This window comes from Salvelinus fontinalis, chromosome 15 (genome assembly GCF_029448725.1).
Source record: "Salvelinus fontinalis isolate EN_2023a chromosome 15, ASM2944872v1, whole genome shotgun sequence".
NCBI lineage: Eukaryota > Metazoa > Chordata > Actinopteri > Salmoniformes > Salmonidae > Salvelinus > Salvelinus fontinalis.
Window position 1 is genome coordinate 35,200,828 of NC_074679.1, and position 18,767 is coordinate 35,219,594.

Here is an 18,767-nt window from a genome sequence, read left to right on the forward strand (position 1 = left end):
AGATGCCAGCAGTGCAACACCCCACTGAGGACTGCTAGGTTAAAATAGAGCTAGATGTGGTGTGAGAGGAGGAATGAGCAAGTGTACAATTAAAAAAATCCTCTCAGCTGGTGTGTGTCTGACACCCTGTAGGTGTCAGTTCGGTCCCCTGGCTAGGCTTACACCTCTCCCCTCTCGTTTACAGTTGTAAATACCAAGGGTCCATGCGGTTTGGAATAGTGCTGCGTTAAAAGAATTCAATGCTAGCCTGATATGTGCCCTCTGTACAGCTCATGCGTATTGTCTGCATTAACTGATGGGTCAATTCTCCCGACTCCTCCTCTTCTTTTTACAGATGAAGTGTGTGTTTTGGATTCTTTTTTTTTTTTTTTCATGTTCAGTTGTCATTGTGTGTGAGCTCTGAGGTTTGTAGCAGGTCAGTGATGGGCTTGAGTTCTCTCTGTGTAGCAGGTCAGTGATGGGCCTGAGTTCTCTCTGTGTAGCAGGTCAGTGATGGGCCTGAGTTCTCTCTGTGTAGCAGGTCAGTGATGGGCCTGAGTTCTCTCTGTGTAGCAGGTCAGTGATGGGCCTGAGTTCTCTCTGTGTAGCAGGTCAGTGATTGGAGTGGTGCTCTGCTCTGCTCAGTGGAGAGGCCGACGCTCTTGGTCCTGAATCATCTCCAAATTGAGCAGAGAGGAGAGCAACGGCTTGTTTAGAGCAACACAGTGCTCTGGGGAGGCTGGCAGCTCTCTCCTCCTCCTGGCACACTCACTCCTTCATAACGGGCAAGGAGGGAGGCAGGGCACAACAACAAAAAAAGTGATCCATTTGGAGGCTATCAGCAGCAGCATGTTCTGTGTGCTGAATTAACACAACGCCAGGGAACTGTTCCTGTAACCCACCACGGTTCCCCCCCCCCCCCCCCCCACACACACACAGCATCCGCCACACGCGCACACACACTCTCCACCACTGATAATGTGCTAACAAGCTCGCTTCTGGTGTTTCTTCACTGGCAATTTGTCCTCTTTCCTCCGAGAGCCGGGAGTTGAGCGCGGTGACAATGACAAGCTCTGTAGGAGGGGGGGGGAGAAGCCAGGTGCATTTTTCCCTTGTTGCCTTTTTGCCTTTCATCCACAGGGAAAATTAGTTTCTGGTGATACACAAAAGCCCCCTTTCTTTTCCCCCTCTCTCCTCTCCTGCTCCACTCCCCACTCGAGAGACTGGAAGGCTGGAGAGAGAACCATGCACATTCTCTAAAGACACTTTTCTTCTTTAACAAGCTGTTAAAAGTAATGCCCATCAAATTCAATTACAGTATATTTGTAGCCGGCCAGGGCATGTTTGATGGTTGAAAGATGTGTAATGCAAAAATCTGTTTTTTCTCTTCACTTCGTTGTTTTTTTTTTGAAGACACAAAAGAGCATCTCAAGTCAACAGTGCAGAGGATTAGTTGTCGTGGTGACAGGGTGGCATTAGTGACGCAACACCAGGGCGAGTTGGCGGACACACGCAGAGCAGGGACAGGCGAAGAGGAGAAAAGGAGGCTGAAATGATTACCATTAAATAACGCAGCAGTGGCGCTTCTATGGCTCACTCCTCCTCTCAAAACTGAGGTCAGCCACAGCTACTGTTGTCCGACAATGCATGTTGGGCTACCTACATACAGGTCCCCCAACGCAGCACTTCACACAGTAACGTTTGTGCAGTGAATGAGGGTTATGCACAGTACTGATACTATACACTCAGATAGGCATGTGTCCTAAAACACAGGCTCTGCTACTGGGTTCGAACGTACTTCATACAGTAACCAGTCTGGGTGGCGTTGAATGAATCAGCGTGATGCACTGATGTCAAGACCCAATTGACACACACACACACACATACACGCACTGATATGTTTTTCATTTCATTGGAGCGGGTAAACTGTAGAAAATCTGTTGACTTGATGAAGCACTGTGTTGCAGAATCTGCCTTTTCCCTCCATCTCAGACATCCATCCAGATTGGTTGTGTTGTTTTCCTCCCAGTGTTAGTGTGCCCTGGTGTCAGAGTGACGTGTTGTGTTGGAGCCGTGTGGGGCGTCTTTCTCTCTAAGCGGCATGAAGAGGTGAGGTGTTGACGTCTCATCTGGTGGCTGCTGGCTGACGTGCATTAACTTGTTTCTTCATTATTACTGTGACACACACACAGGCACTCACACAGAACACACACCCTGCTCCAAGGCCTTCTCACAGCCCTGAGCGGCATCTTTGATAGCTTTAACTGTGAGCAGGAAGTGGGGTGCTGGGAAAATGCAGGTGGCAGATCCACTGGAGTGCTGTCCTCCCCCCGCTGTGCAGCCTATCACACTTTACCATGTTAGATGTCAAACAGTGTGTGTGTGTTACCGTTTAACAATGTTTTGCTGCTGTTCCTTGTGTCAGCGTTCGCCAGGTGGCTCCTCACCCTGCGCAGTGAAACACTCGGCTGCTCCCAAAATATCCTCTTCCCTTCCTCACTCCAGCAGGAGAGGGTCCTCACCCTTTCTGTCTCTCTCTTTCTCTCTGTCACTCTCTCCCATGTTCTCTCTTTCTCTCTGGTCTTTAGCTCCCTCTCTCTCCACTTCTCTCTAGCCCATCTGCCTGCCGTATTCATGTGGGAAAGCCATATGCAACATTCTAACTAATCCAATCCAATCCATTAACAGAATACCATCATTTTTACTTAACTGGATAATAGAGACAGTAAAAAGGCCACTCTTGCCAAATGTCATGATATTGAAAAGCCAATGTTGGTTTCCTAACACACTTTTGATATTATGGGTTGGACGGAGATGGTTGTGTCTTTCGTCTCTTTTTACCTAGGAGCTTCTAATGGCAGTGGATGGTTGTCATTATGACCAGAGAGTCTCTGATTAGGGAGACTTATTTGGTTCACACACACGGGGAGAGAGGGTAAGATTTGATCATAACTCTGTCGAATAAGTATGTGGGTACAATGCTGCACAGGTAATGCAGTCCCGAAGGGCATTATTGCCAACCTCCTTATTTTTTCCTCCTGGTCAGTTTCACATTTTCTATGAGATTGTACCTCCCTTTTGTGAGAGAGGTCCTGTGCCCTAGTGTCTTCCATACTGAATGACCGTTGACCCTTGACCTGTGGACCAGCTACGAGGAGAGAGCCCGTTACCTGGAGACCATCGTCCAGCACCACCTAGAGCCAACCACCTTTGAGGACTACGCAGCGAGGGTCTTCTGCCCCGCCCCCTACCACCACCACCTCTCAGACCCCGGTATGACACTCCCTCTACTCGGTCTGTAGCCCATCACAGTCCATCTTTCATATATTGCAACCAGTGGTGGAAAAAGTACTCAATGTCATACTATTAAGATACCTTAATAGAAAGTGACTGAAGTAAAAGTGAGTCACCCAGTAAAATACTACTTGAATATAAGTCTTAAAGTATTGTGTTTGAATATGCTTAAGTATCAAAAGTATAAATCATTTCCGATTCCGTATATTAAGCGAACCAGACGGCTTAATTTCCGTGTTTTTTTGTTGTTTATTTTACGGATAACCAGGGACACACTCACACTCCAACACTCAGGCATCATTTACAAGTATGTGAATTGTACCATTTTCTTGTCCTGCTAAGCATTCAAAATGTAATGAGTACTTTTGGGTGTCAGGGAAAATATATGGAGTAAAAATTACGTTATGTTCTTTAGGAATTTAGTGAAATAAAAGTTGTGCAAATTATGCGTACTCTAAAAAACTAAGTAGGTCTTTAAAGTGTTTTTACTTAAGTGCTCTTGTAGTGTTAGTTAGCAGTAGAGAAGTTTGGCCTATTTGAGATATTATCCGCAAATTCTTCTGTGTAGTTACGAGTTAGGAGGTATTGGCATTGAAAACCTCCTTCACTTACTGCAATAACCTTAACCGCACTAGTTCTGTCTATGCACCTGTTGTTTCTTTGTGTATTATTGTAGCAATGCACACTAAGTGTTTTCCCTGGATAGACCCCCCCCCCCCCCCTACACACACACACACACACACACGCATACGGAGCAGTTAGCCACGTCTCACACTCCCCTCTATAGCGTAGTGCCCTCTCTCCCTCCCCAGTTAGGGCCCCTCATGGAGTGATAAGTGCTCTGCCAGGACCTGGGCTTGTTTGGCTGACACACCTGGTCTCATGGTCCAACATCACATTGATTCTCTCTCCAGCTTCATTGTCTCTGCTCGGTGGCGACAGGCTACATCACATTGATTCTCTCTCCAGCTTCATTGTCTCTGCTCGGTGGCGACAGGCTACATCACATGCATGCCGAAAATGAAAGGGTCAGTCACCCAGAAGACTTGTCCTTATATCCAATCTTAAAGGAGAGCATTATACTGTGACACAGAGCAGTTCTCCCTGTCCTCTTCTTTCTAATGTTAGTCACGGATGTAAGAAGGTGTGTGCTTATTAAAAGCAGTAGCTTACATTAAGAGTAAAATAAATACAATCTTGAATTTTTTTCAAAAATCACTAAAGATTTTCAATCTGTCCATGACATTGCTTTTTGACAGTTTGAATTTGTGACCCTTTCATTTGTAAAAAGATGCATGTGTATTGTACACGGTTTTTGTTCTGCACAATGAGAAAAATGAGCATGTTTTGTGGCTGAAAAATACCCCAATATTATTATGGTAATGTAATTATGTCATTGACCTGTGCTTTAGCATACATTAGCCTCCTAGTACAGAATGTGATGAGTATCTTTCAGCCCTAAAACCTTGCCTTAATTCTTGCCTTTGTGTTGATAACACCAGTCCACGACGGACTCTGTTCCTCTTAACCCCAAATGATCATATTTCTGTTTTGTTTTTATTTTTTCCTTTTTTTTGGTTTTCCATTTTTTTTTTTTTTTTATGTTTCCCCCTTTAGATCATAATCTATCACTTGTGTATATCTAAAGGTAAGACTCCTGGAAACCCCCGCTCCCTTCTGATTCACTTGTAACAATGTTATGAGCACCCTACTTCTCCCCATCCTTATGTCTCTCTCTCTCCACTGACCAAATCTGCTGATCTCAATCGTTCCCTGTTTCTTGTTTCTTCTCCATCATGTTGTCAGATGAGTGTCTTAACTTTAACATTGAACCTCAGACCTTGCATGCTTCCACCATGACAGGCTCAAGCCTTTTCTCGTGTTGTCCTCTGTTCATCATCACTCCCACTCTGAATCCTGTGTTTGATTTTAACCACTATGTTCCTCTGTTTGTTCCTGAGCATGAATTTACTAGAGCTCTGCTTCTTTACCTCTTTACATGTGTGTTCACTACATCTGAAATGTTCAGTAAATGTTAGGCAGTCAAGTCTGTTTTATGAGCCCAGTCAGAGCACAGTACAGTTGCTCTCTTTACTCATGGACTGACAGACGCACACACGTTATGTAGCCATTGAAGATGGCTGGCCCTGAAGATCAATATTTAAACAGCATAAATGTTGGTAAGTAAGTGGAATCATTGCATTAATGCGCCAGTTACAGTGTGTGTGTGATGATGTGTTTAGGTGGTGCTTCTGCTGTCTTTGTTCTCTGTGCGCCTTCTATTGATTCCCCCTCTGCTCACACCTCTTATCTTTTCTCTCTCCTGTTGTCTTTGTCTTCTTCTTTTTGCGTTTTTCCAATCCTTTCCTTGCTTGCTCTACCCTGCTGTACCGCTCCTTCCCTGCCTATTCCTTCAAACTGCCTCATTACTTCCTCTTCCCTTTTCCTCTCCTTCCCCATTTTCCAATTCACCTCTACTGACCTCCGTTGTCCTGTTGTCTCCTCTTCTACTTTCTTCTCCTCCCCTCTCTCTCCCCTGTGGCTTTGTGGCTTCTCTTCATCTTCCCCACCAAAGAGAGCTTGATATTTCTGCTCCTCCCCAAAACTCCACTAGAAAACATTGGGCTCGGCAAGGTAAAGGGCAAAGGCTTGAAACGGAAGGTCTTTCATGCTAGCTGTGAATGGTACGCTAAAACATGAACACGTGAAAGTACCATTTTTTCTTGTTCCTTCTTACCCCGTTTCCTTCTTTCTTTAGTGTCCTGTGCATTGTTCTCTGACGGTCTAGGTGTCAAATCCCTGTGTTTTAATAGTACCACCATAGTTGTTTGGATTCATTTCATGCACATTGATGCTTTGATTCATCACAGTTAAAAAGAGGTGGTAACTGTATTCTCTGTTTAATATAGTCACTAAAACACAAGTCAAAACAATGATTTTCAAAGAGATGTAACACCTCTACCACTGTAGTAGAAACTAAAGTGCATGTACTGACTTTCCCCTCGCTTTCCTTAGACTAAGGCTAATATGAGCTGGGGACTAACCTCAGAAAGGCAGGGTGTAGACTGGAGGAGTAAGATCCAGTAGTATTGGGGGGGCAGCAACTGGCCCTACCTTCAGCATTGCTGTTTTATTATTGACTGTAGTGGGTTGTCTGGGCAGGTACGGGAGGACTCTAATGCCTGTGCTCTCCTTCCCTCCCTCTGTTTCTTCCCCTATCCTTCATCCCTCCCTCTCTCCTTCCACAGGCTCATGCCTCGAGAGTCAGGAGGGAGAAAGTCCAGCAGCAGTGCAGCTAGACGGGGCCGACCAGTTAGCCTCGCCAATGTCCCCTCGTACTAGCAAGAGCCGCATGTCCATGAAGCTCCGACGCTCCTCCGGCTCGGCCAATAAGACCTGATCGGACTTTCCCTCCGCTGATCGTCCTCCATGCAACGCCCTGCATGAGGTCACAGCCTTCAGACAAACCGACTGACTCTCTGTACTGTACAGCTAGGACTGCACTGCAACTACCAGCCTTTACCTGCTAACAGTGCTGCATCGCATGTTGTGTACCCCCACTACTATATGGACATGGACACGCCTGCCCTGCAGGGTCAGAATTAGCATCAACCCTACTGCACCACCCTTCCAAGATGCAGGATAAGGCCTTGAACAGAGCCAGACCCTCAGGGGCCCCCAGGACTCAGCTTGTGCTAGCAGGGCCTCCAACAGAATACACAAGTCCCCTGGGCAAGGTTAACTATGCTCACTACCACCTCAAACCTTACACAAAATATAATATACATAGATATATAAAAGAAGCAGCATCGGTTTGGTTTTGTACCGAAAGCATAAAGGCAACATGCGAGATGTGTTCATTGTAAGTAGCATTGTTGATGGTTGAAATCACTTGATATTAGACTGAGATGAACTACAGTGTGGTCTTTCTCTGCTCTTGTAGCTGAGCAGAGTGGCTAATATCCTGTCCTCCCTGCTCTCTGGGCCCCTGTCTCTGGGCCACTGTCTCTGGGCCCCGGTCTCTGGGCACCTGACTCTGCACCCACTAGGAAAGGGATTGTAAGAGTTTGTAAGAAAGAACAAAGAAACACGAAGTAAGAAAATATTATTTGTCATATTTGGTCACTGTGTCCACCGTGAGACAAATTTATATATATATTTGTACTGTATTCTGTATATACAGGAGTTGTCACTTTCTTTATGGACTGAAGCGATGTCAGCCAGTGTTCAAAGATGAGATGAACGTTTTGAAGTTGGAAGATGTTTGTTTCTAGAATTGTGAGATGGAAATTGTTTGGTTAAAGTGAAGCACTTAAATTTTGGTTTTGGTTTTCACGCTAAACGTGCAACTGAGTTTGACATTCTGAGTTCACTACTGTTGTTCTTTTGAGGGTCACATGTATTTTTTTTTATCGAGATTGTAAAATTGTTTTTCACCTGATAAAGAATGTTACTGATTATTTAGTTTTGTTCATATACAATGTGTTGTATTGAACCAGCCCTTTTTTCACTTATGATGACTATATTATATATATGAGAATACATATTTAAGGTGTATAGTGTTGAGGACCATATCTGGTCTGTGTACATATTTGAATATAGCTGCCAAAAAAAAACTAAACTTCTATTAACTTCAAGATTCGTCGACCAAAGGTTGGATGTGTGATCAGATCTTCTGCTTGTGTTTCATATAAGAGGTCTTCTGCCTCGGACGTCATCACAAAGCTTGCATCCTGAAGTTGGCCAATACAACGCTGTACTGTAGCTTTGTCCACAGCTAGAAAAAGCTCATTACTGTTATGGTCGAGTGTCTGTCTGTGCAACAACACAAATGTGGATGGAAAGAGGACCATCTCCTATGATATGGAGACATTCCCTCCTGTAAAGTATTGGTATTAACACAGTATGTACTGAATAGGAGCTTAAACAACCATATACCGTTTCTTCACTGTCCAGCTCGCTAATAATCACCTAAATTAAATCTAGACAGGAAGTATCGAAAATTAGCGAGACTGTTGTCTATTTTTTGCCAATTTGGGCTGCGAGGGAGTATAAAACATTTTCAGTGTGGCCCTCTGGACCTCGTTGGAGACCGAATGCCGTCCCTTGGGCAAAATGAGTTTGACACCACTTATTTATTTGGGTTCTTCTGAAACTCCAGCTAGGGTCTCTGCAGGTGGGCTTCACAGCAAGCTAATGTGCTATTTGTCTAGAACACTTCTCTCCTGTCCGCTTCATGTATTGTAGCAGGTCTTCATCGTGGTCTTCCACCCTTGCCTGCTTCTCAAACAACACCTGTACCTGGGTCGTTCTTGAGTTCTGATGGAGTTTTGGGGGGGGGGGGGATTAATTTTTTTCTTTAAAAAGAAAAATGTATTTGGGTACATCGTTCCATTCTAAATCAACTAATATGGCAGCTTAATGACCTTAAATAATGTTTACCATTATGATAGCATTGTGCCACCAATAGGAGTAGTAACACCGATGAGACATTTTAGGTTGAGGATTTTCTTGTAAGGTCATTAAAAATATAAATAATTTACTAAAGTGATATGATTAATTTTGCTCACAATGTAATTTCCCTTCATTTAAATTGAGTAATACCTGTTGGATTTAAACACCAAATTATCAATGGAATCCTCACATTTATGACATACTTAAAGGGTGTGATTAGCTAAACATTTTCTTTAATATAGACCCCTCCCCGATAAGTTTGCCACTGGAGGGAATGCTCAAGGTCGTTGTATATCTTTGCAATGAGTGATTTTCAAGGCGGTAACACCAGTGACATAAAACTGATGGACAGTTTTTTTTTTAAATGGCCTGTTTTTATTTATCTATACCCGGGATGGGCAACTCCAATCCTCGGGGGCCTGATTGGTGTCACATTTTTGCCCCCACCCCTGCTAACACACCTGACTCCAATAATCAAATAATCATGATCTTCAGTTTTGAATACAATTAGTTTAATCAGCTGTGTTAGGTATAGGGATGGGGGAAAAGTGTGACAGCACTCCGGCCCCTGAGAACTGGAGTTGCCTATCCCTGATCTATACAATCTATTAAATACTTTTGTTCACTTTCTAGTATTCAAAATAATCGATCACTAAATCCCCAAAACATGTCAATACAACTCTACATCACTACTGGAAAAAGCCAATTTCCTTATCCTTAGTACTTTAAACAATGCATAAACATAAAGTGTTGCAGTATAAAGGACTTACATGATGTTTTAGTATTGATAAACTGTTCCCTATAGACAAAAGCATGTATGATGTGTAACTATATTTGTCATTTTAAAGTGTGTTTCGTGGTTGCGAAGGCAAGGGAGGCAAATCCCACTGCAATTCAAGAACGACCCACCCCTTTGTCACTCCAGTTGCCAACTGTGTCCAACTTTACGACACACTAACAGGGCAAACACTGCATTTTTATCTTTGAATTCTGCTATTATTTTGTGCTATACTTTATCGTTATTTGCTTTCAGCTATAGGTTCTCTGCTAGAGAGGAAAGGGATTGTAAATACCTGTTTTGGACCTTTTTGGTTGTAATATCTTTTAAAAACTGCTGCCATGTCTAAGGTCAAATCCATGTTATTTTTGTGTTACGTTTGAATATATGAGCTTGAAATCCGTTCCGATAGAGTTATTATAAGATAACCGAGGATGAGAACTAAAAACTTGCCAGAGAGAGTGAGGAAATCATGCTGCATCCTTACTTAAAGCTGAGGAGATTGGATAAGATTGGTTTGCTCTCTCCCTACACTCAGACGGGACTGAAACTTGTACATACTGTAAAGTTTAAAAAACATTTAAAAAAGAAATGACTTGCTCATTTATGGAGTTATACTGTATGTTACTACTGACCAAATACTGCATGATGCCAGTAGGCCTACTAACTGCATGTGTTGGTATAACATCTACACACAATCACACAAAATGAAATAGTATTGGCATACTTGTATCTATACATTTGTAATGGCTGTCCAGAAAGAGAGTGGGTGTGCAATGGAATTTGACAATAAAAAGTATTCTTACCACCTGCTTGTTATTGGAATAGCTCTGTGAGAATCTCATCAAATACTGTATAGTAGCCATCATTAGTATGCACACAGACTTGTGTTTATTGACAATCAAAGTAAGTTTTTTTTCATGTTCGCTAGGCTACATATCAAAATACAACATAATTGTAACCATCGTCATCATGAAGGCATTTATTGAGCAATTACATTTTATAGAATAAATACATTTTTAAACTCACTAAAACAGTTTTATACTCTAACAGGTACGCTTGATTTTCTGTATGAAAATACTAATCTTGATAGCCTTGCTGGTTTAGAAATCAATTCCACAACTATACTGAACAAGCACATTCAATTTCCATAGGAACTACATTTTAAGATAAAGGTGGTGAGGTCTGATACTCTTGAGATGGCCCATTCACAGGATCAACCTCTTATTTTCATTACATGCTTAAAATGACAGCTCTTGAATATTTAAAACATTTTTATATACCCATTTTCACTGTTAAATGTTTCAACAATCATTACACTGTAAATCAATCAATAGTGTACATTAGTGAATATATGGCCAAAAGCAAGTGTTAAAATGTGGTCATAGTGGGCTGTAGGCTAATCTGTCATTGCAACAAACACAAAAAATACTATCTTGTAATGAAAATAGGTGAATGTTTTTGACCTGATCAGGTAGTATAATAAGTTACAATACAATCACATGTAGTACAAAGAAAACACATTCATACTTTCACATGTAGTAATGAATGAATCCACTTGTTGCTCATGGGTTACAGTGTTGCAGTAGACTAGGCTATTAGCAGCCGGGCCGGACTGCCATCTGTAGCAGCATCACCTGCCGGTTCTCTGTAGGGTGAGACTTGTTGATATGCCTCGTGAGCCCAGGAGAACTGAAGAAGGTAGAGGGGCAGTGCTTACAGGTGAATATCTGTTGATCTCCCTGTGTAAGGTCTGGTCTAATTAATTCTGGTCTACCCGCAATCTTCCCTGGATTCATTAGAATGTCGTCTCTCATTGCATGCCAAACTCTGTGCTTGTCCCGAATTTCAGCGGATGGGAAATGGGCACCGCACAAGTGACAGGGAAACGTGATTTGCCCACTCTCTATCTGGTTATAGGGCGAGACTTTGATTGTCTCGTGCGCCGCAAGATGTTTCCTCAGATACGCTTGTCTTCGGAACTTCTTGCTGCAATAGCGACATTCGTAAATCTCCTCAACTGTCCCGGAGTTCTGTAAGAAGGGAGAGGCAACGTCAGTCTCCGGACAATGCATTGTGCTTGAGCTGTCACCCACTCTGATGTGCAGGTCCATGCTTTTCTCCGTGACCCGGTAGCGCGGATCGAAGGGCGGCGGGCTCTCCTGTGCCCTCCTGAGTATCTGTTCTTGTCTGTGGGAGCTGTCCACCGTGATGGACCGCTGACAAATGGAGCTGTCCAGAGAGACGTGGTGCTGATTGTTAACTCTCAACTCGCTCGCATTCTCTTTCCCTTCCACGGATGTCCTCTCGTGCAACTGTGCCTCTGGTTGTGACTTTTTTGCGCTCTGTGCCTCTCCGTTGTTAACCGGACGAGGCTTATGCCACCTGCGATGAGAGGCCAGGTTGGCAGGACAGCTGAAAACTTTGTCGCACTCTGGACAGCGGTACTCTATGCGCACAATCCTGGAGCACTTGTGTTGTGCGAGGGAGAAAGGGTCAAGATATTCCTCTTTGCAGAGTTGGCAGATGAATTCTCCCAACGGTTTCTTTTTACCAGAAGATGCTGTTGCTGCTTTAAATTCAGGGGTCTCCTTCTTAATTCTCAGCCCAAGCACTGGTGAGGTGAAGATTTCATCCTCTAAACTGAGCTTCCTGATCACTTTAGGCTTTTTGGGTGCTGGCTTGGTCTTTCGCTCCGGCTCCATGTACGTGCGCTTCATAGCATGATGGAGAGATGGGTAGAGGTGCACAGGTGGGTCGAATTTCATATCAGAGTGTCCAAAGGGCGCGTGATTTAGTAGAAGTCTTTCTATTGAGGACACGGGCGTGCTCATCGGGAACGTCTCTGTCACGGTTGGTGAACTCATACACCGGTCGAAGAAAGATTTTTCCAGCTCAGTGCCAACTGGTTTTATCGGGCTATAGGAGAGGTCAGCCCGGCCAGGAGACCCGTCATGGTCCGGTTCAGTGAGGGGATAGTGTAGGGGGTATTTCCCAAAGTCCTCCCTGATCTCCACCTTGTCTGCGCTCTCCGGCAGCTGAACCTGATCCGCTTCAGCCGGGTCGCTGGTCCATGGCTCTCCAAATGTACCATCCTCGGATAACGGCACAATTGGGTACGCATTAGGCACACCAGTTCGCCCCTCCGGTGTATGCACATGCATGTCCACTTTTGGCAGTTCGTTGTCATTACGAGTTCTGTAAGAAGCCGCTGAGCCGCGTTTACTCCTCTTCACTAAAAATCCTCTGGGCATCTTAACGCCGGAACGGAACGGTTCCTGGGTCAACTTTGAAGTGCCGTTACGCGTGAAGGAGCGCTCGCGGTCGCTTTCTGATAGGCGCGCGGGCGAGGTGACTACTGACAGGTGAAAGGGACGGAGGACACTGCCACATCGATGAGCGTGGCTTGTTTTTTATCTTTGGGGTCGCCTTCTGTTTTTTTGTGAAGTCACCGTTTGTGGCCAAGCCCTGTCCAATCAGCACGGACAGTGGAGTGGGCGACGCTCGAGCGTTTAAGAGACTATCCAGTTACAAAGGCATTACTAATGTGGAGTGGATTATTATAAATCAGTTACACACTTAACATTTTATCATCCCATTGATTTTCCATATTCTCCTTAATAACCCATCAATAACGTTACATCTTGCCTAGTGATTCACGATTTGCAAGATCGGATCAGAAGATGTCCTAAAACGTTAAATTAACGCTATCCATATTACATTGACATTAGTGATGTATAACAATAAAAAAAAACCTGACCATGCAATTAAGATATGTTTTGTGATTTTTCAATGTTTTTTCTGTGTTACCGAGATGCGTAGGACTATACTATCTCGTAGACAGTCAAGTTTCTGCAAATACATGAAAGTCCTTTAGGAACAGTATGTGTTTAATAAACTGGTCAAATGCAAGAAAAAACAGACTGACCTCCAGAATTTGATCAAATATTGTTGAAAATGTCAAAATAAGAAATAGCCCATAACATTTTTGTTTAATCCTAATAATGTCATTGCATATGACTAATATTAATATTATGCCACAAATACAACAAGGATAGGTCGTTATTTCCTAAATCATGTTGATTATAATAGAGTGACTCCCTCTCTCCAAGCAAAGTGCGTAATGAATGAATGATTTGCTTCCTCACGCGCCTAACCTTTCTGGGAATTCGTTATTCGGATTTGAATTATCCTGCTGTTGATAAGCGACTAGCAATTAAGATGACATGATTGTTTTGGTTTTCTGTTCTGTTGGCATGCCGCGTAATTTATAGCATTTATGAGAAGTCTGTTGTCTTAATCTGTCCATTTGATGCACTTTACCTGCTTTCTCATTTGTTTTGTGGGGCTGCAAGCTGTGCGCGCAGTAACGAATGTAACCGCGCGATTAAGCCGTTTAATTTGAGAGGGAGCTCTTCCAGATGCAATCTTTCAACAGCCATTAGTAGGACCTAACCTATGCCAACAATGTTACAGAAACATCCATTAGACTTACGAATGCTCCCCTTGAGTAGCCTATATACGTCTCCTTAACAGACATCTTCATGTTTTACATTTGTGCGTGATTTTACCAACTGTCATTAAAACTGGGTACAGTGACTCGGATTGGAGGAGCCCAATTAGTCCTATCAACAATAAAACACAGATGTTGTCTCTCCACACCTTTTATCTGTCGCCTGAATGCAGATTGTTTTTATTCAAACAGACACCCTTATCAGAATGATATAGCCTAGGTAGTGCCTAAAGTGGTAAGTATACCTACCTTCATCGATAGGCCTGTCCTTCATGTTCATTTATTCAGCCTTTAGGTCTACTGTGCTTTTACAAATGGCCATCCTAATTTGTCAGCATTCAGAACCAGCCTGTATAAACATGTAGGCTATTTTATCAGTTACGGTCATAAGATAATGAGATGTGCTATAGCTTTTTTCATTAGGGACGTAGCACCCTATCTCCACTAGGCCTATCTGTTCTCTCTTTGTTGCGTTATCGATGGGAATATCTAACAGAATATCTCCGTGTCCGTTTTCCCTAGTGAGACCAACGCGTTATCTCCGCTGCAGAAGCTTAGTGATGCTCACGGCACTGACAAGAGAAGATAATTGGTGGCGGAGACCCAACCCACCGATAACCTGCCAGCGGGAAAGAGAGCATTTACGTTTCTCCTGCCCTCCTTGCGAAGCTGGGGACGCAGATAAGAGATCAGAGAAGCAAATGCATTTTTATCCCGAGGGAGCGTATCGCTCTGGCCCTGGTGGTTTACAATATGTTGTGCCGAGTTGGTTCGTGGTTAGGGGGCGTCCCTGGAAATTAATCAAAGCGGATGAGCGTGAGAACCGGTACTTCCTTTTGACGTGCGCTTGACAAGGGCCACCTCGGGAATTAAGAGGTGTCTCTGTACAGAGTGTTATAACATCCAATGCACATTCAGTGGAAATCACAATTAGGCTTTGCATCAAGTAGTATTAAAAACATCTAATACATTTTAATTGTGGGCCTAGCTTGCATTATTTATTATAAGCTATTTTAGCAGGCTATGTCATGCTTAGCCTACGCCTTGTTTAATGAAAGGAATCTAATCAACATTAGGGAAACATTTACAACACTATTTGTTCATGGCACTCATAGGCCTATGCTACTTCGTTCAGAAATTGAACTTTTGAAATATTTTTCATTGTCAAAATGTAAACAACATTTGTTTAGACCTTGGCCGGATTTTCGAACGTTCTTCTTGCTAGATAGACTTACTGCTTTGACAAGATTAGCCCCGATGTCAGATTATTGAGATGTTATCTGTGTGATCAATGCCTTCCTCTAATCCCACAGACTGCTGAAAATGAATTTATTGATTTTTCTTTTTCATCCGTTTTAAAGTATTACGTCTGGACTACAGCCTGGCATGTGGTCACAGTGGCCTATAATCGCTTAGTCCTTATAATAATATGCATTTTTTCTGATGCTTTTTGTTTTTATTTAATCGCTGTTGGGGACCTCGTACTACTAAGCATTATACGATGTTTAAGTGTGTGTGTTGGATTCATGGTCGGCTCTCTTGTTAGTGCGTGGTGCGGTGGTGTTTCAGCACCGCGGGGGACGGACAGCTCCAGCCTCAGCTTCAGCCCTGCAAGATTTGGTAGCTCCCTGGCCGACAGATTGCTCAATAATTACATTTTTGATTGTTCTTAATTAGCACTCATGTTCTGCCCCGGCCCGTTAGAAAGAAGACATGGACAGTCTTGTTTATGACTTAAACGGAAACATCTTTCGTTCTTTCTCTTTTTCCATTATTTAATTATTTCTCTCTGTCTACATGTAATCCTACCTAGTTAGAATAATATAGGCCTACTGCTGTAAAGGTCGACTGGTAAATCAAAGTCTTCAGAACATGCATAGGCTTTTTTTCTTCGTGAACTAAAGAAATATGTCTGTCCTCTGTCGCCATCTTCTGGTGTCTTGTGATTAGTTCGTGCTCAAATTAGTGCACGAACTAATCAGTGTGTAAGTATCATCAATACTTACACTCCTATTTAAAGAGTTTATCTATATGACATTTTTCTCTTTATTTCAGAATGTCAGATTCTTATGTTTCTTGTGCTGTGCTTGAACTGAGATGTTGCTGTTGTGTAGCTAGTGATATCGTTTCAACCCAATATATCACATGTATCCAAATCAGGTGTTTTCAGTCTGCCTTTAACCCTGTGTGACCCACGGTTGCATTTGTCCTAAACTGCATTCCGTACAGGTCCTAAACTAAAGAATTATGTCAAACACTACATAGTGCATCTCTTCTGACCCAGATGTATCTCTTAGGAATATTTTTTGTGTGTCAATATGATTATTGTGGCATCAGTAGCCTCTGAAACATTAGAAACTGTCCACTTGTCTGAGACCACACTGGTCCCCTACACAAGCATATGTTGTAAGCCATCCATGCCAAGTACATGACTTAAAGAGATGGCTGAAGAGATGGAGAAACAAACATTCTGAGCTAGAGCTAGAGAGGTAGTTCTGTAAGTGTTGGAAAAACACATCATTGGGCTTAAAGGGTTGCCAAACTGAGACTTAAACCATGTTTCCATCCACAGTTGTATTTATGTGAGTAAAGTCATACCTGTATATTAAAAAATAATTATGACAGCTGTGATAAAAAAAAACATTTTAAAAATAAAAAACATTTCGGTAGAAGTTTATAAATGCAGACAGATCATTTGTTCATTTGACATGGTGGGACCATTTTTGTGTCGGTACAACTAATTATGCGAGAAATGGTAGTGGAACCCCTTTATGTGCAAATATTGATATAATCACCATATTGAAGTCAACTTGGAGTCACGCGATAATATGGTGTGTGGTTCTCCAACTCGGGAAACCATGCTTAGGGTACAGATGAAATAACATATGATGAACTTCACAGGGTGGAGAAAGTGTACAGTGTTGAGCTTGATGCTATACTTTACAATAAATATCAATGGTCTTATTTTGGTGACATGATGATCGACGCTTGACTGCCATTTTACAAATAAAAATATTATTGTCCAGAGGACATATTAATAAAAAAACTAATATTCCCCTCATTATGTCGAGATCACGATTTATCTCATGATCACTGCAAAGGTTGTTTTGTTCACAAGATCATTTTGTTGTGATCGCGATGTAACAAAAGTTGTTTTGTGGAGATCATGAGATAATCAAAAATAGGCTACCACGCATCATCCATTCATTTGTTCAGATGCACCATGCACTATAACCACCTCATCATGGAGTCCCGTGGCTGCTGCTGCATTGAATGCAATCAGCTCGTGGGGCATTTAAGCCCTGAAAGATGCCTGCCTGACAAGCGGCACTGTCTCCCAGGCTGCAGGCCCCAAGACCACAGCCAATCGCATACAAGGTACAACACAGCTAACTTGGCTAGTCTTGTAAGCTATCTGATTAACTAGGTAGTTTTGTTAGCTATCTAGTTTGTTATCTATGCTGTTTGTAATCTGTGTATGGGGACACTACATGTTTTGTGGATAATATTAACATTTACAGTGGGTGAGCTGCATTCCTGGCAGGTGGATGAGACTCAATTTCAGCCTTAGAGGCTCACCCACTCTGTACATTTGAATATTATCCATAAAACACAGTGTCCCTTACAATTATACACATATCAGTTACGCAAGCTGACAACCAGCACAGATAACAAGCTAGTTAGCTAGCTAATAATAATACCTAGCTAGCTAGCTTGCTCACAAGACTAGCCAAGTTAGCTGCGTTGTTGCTTGCATGCGATTGGCTGTTTGTCTTGGGGGTGGCAACGATCAGGATTTAAATGCCCCACGAGGGCACAGATGCCCCAAATGCTCTTAGCTCAAGGTACGGGACATTTAGCTTGTTAACATTGTGACTTATTACTGATGAGCTCAAACCACAAATGAAAGCATGATATTAGCATGAAATGTACCATACCTTAGTGTAGCAATCAATAAAAATGTGTGCGTGATCCACCGTGGGCTCTGCCGCCTCAGCCATACTGTCAATCTATCATCAATACTTACACTCCTATTTAAAGAGTTTATCTTGTGACCTAGACAAAACAACTTTTTTCCTGTTGTGATTATGAGACAAAGAAGTTGTGATCTCAAGGGATTAACTGTTTAATTCATATGTCCTCTCTGGACTTCCGTAATAATAACCTCATCATGTAGACTAGCCTACCCGCAATGTATCTGATAGCTGTTGGCTAGAGTGTAGGTGCCAAGACCAAAGTAGTCAAGTTTCCTATTTAACGCTTCTGTGTTTATGACAAAACTATCTAAAGAGTTGAAAGTGCGATGGAAACATTGAACTTGAGATTTTTATTCAACACATGAAGACCTAAGTGAAAAAGAACATTTTGTGTGCACTACACTCCAAAAATGTCATAGATCCCTCCGGAAATTTCATCACACACACGTGTCCCCTAGTCCCACTGATTAGTATTTGTATATACAGTCGTTTTTCAACCACTACACACATTTCTAGTTAACAAACTATAGTTTGGTTAGGACATCTAATTTGTGCATGACACAAGTCATTTTTCCAACAATTGTTTTCAGATTATTTCACTTATAATTCACTGTATCACAATTCCAGTGGGTCAGAAGTTTACATACACTAAGTTGACTGTGCTTTTAAACATTTACGACACTATTTGTTCATGGCACTCATAGGCCTATGCTACTTCGTTCAGAAATGGAACTTTTGAAATATTTTTCATTGTCAAAATGTAAACAAAAAT

The 18,767-nt window shown here is 42.5% G+C and overlaps 2 protein-coding genes across 11 annotated transcripts in view; one reads left to right on the forward strand and one right to left on the reverse strand.

Moving 5' to 3' along the window:
- LOC129811867 (ral GTPase-activating protein subunit alpha-1-like) overlaps window positions 1-10,311 on the forward strand; it is an 80,745-nt gene extending 70,434 nt beyond the window's left edge. For 5 of the 10 annotated variants that reach the window (XM_055863553.1, XM_055863558.1, XM_055863557.1 and 2 more), the window contains 3 exons: window positions 3,128-3,252; window positions 5,849-5,957; window positions 6,522-10,311. In XM_055863553.1, the coding sequence (XP_055719528.1) occupies window positions 3,128-3,252; window positions 5,849-5,957; window positions 6,522-6,615 (328 nt within the window). In that variant the 3' untranslated portion in view covers window positions 6,616-10,311. Of the gene's footprint in view, window positions 1-3,127; window positions 3,253-4,890; window positions 5,958-6,521 lie in introns of those variants that run through there. The other 5 variants (XM_055863556.1, XM_055863562.1, XM_055863560.1 and 2 more) reach the window with 4 other exon arrangements.
- LOC129811869 (insulinoma-associated protein 2-like) lies at window positions 9,309-13,185 on the reverse strand. Its single transcript, XM_055863565.1, has one exon. It carries the CDS (start codon window positions 12,757-12,759, stop codon window positions 11,104-11,106), a length of 1,656 nt encoding a protein of 551 aa, XP_055719540.1. The 5' UTR covers window positions 12,760-13,185; the 3' UTR covers window positions 9,309-11,103.
- Between the last annotated feature and the right edge of the window lie 5,582 nt (window positions 13,186-18,767).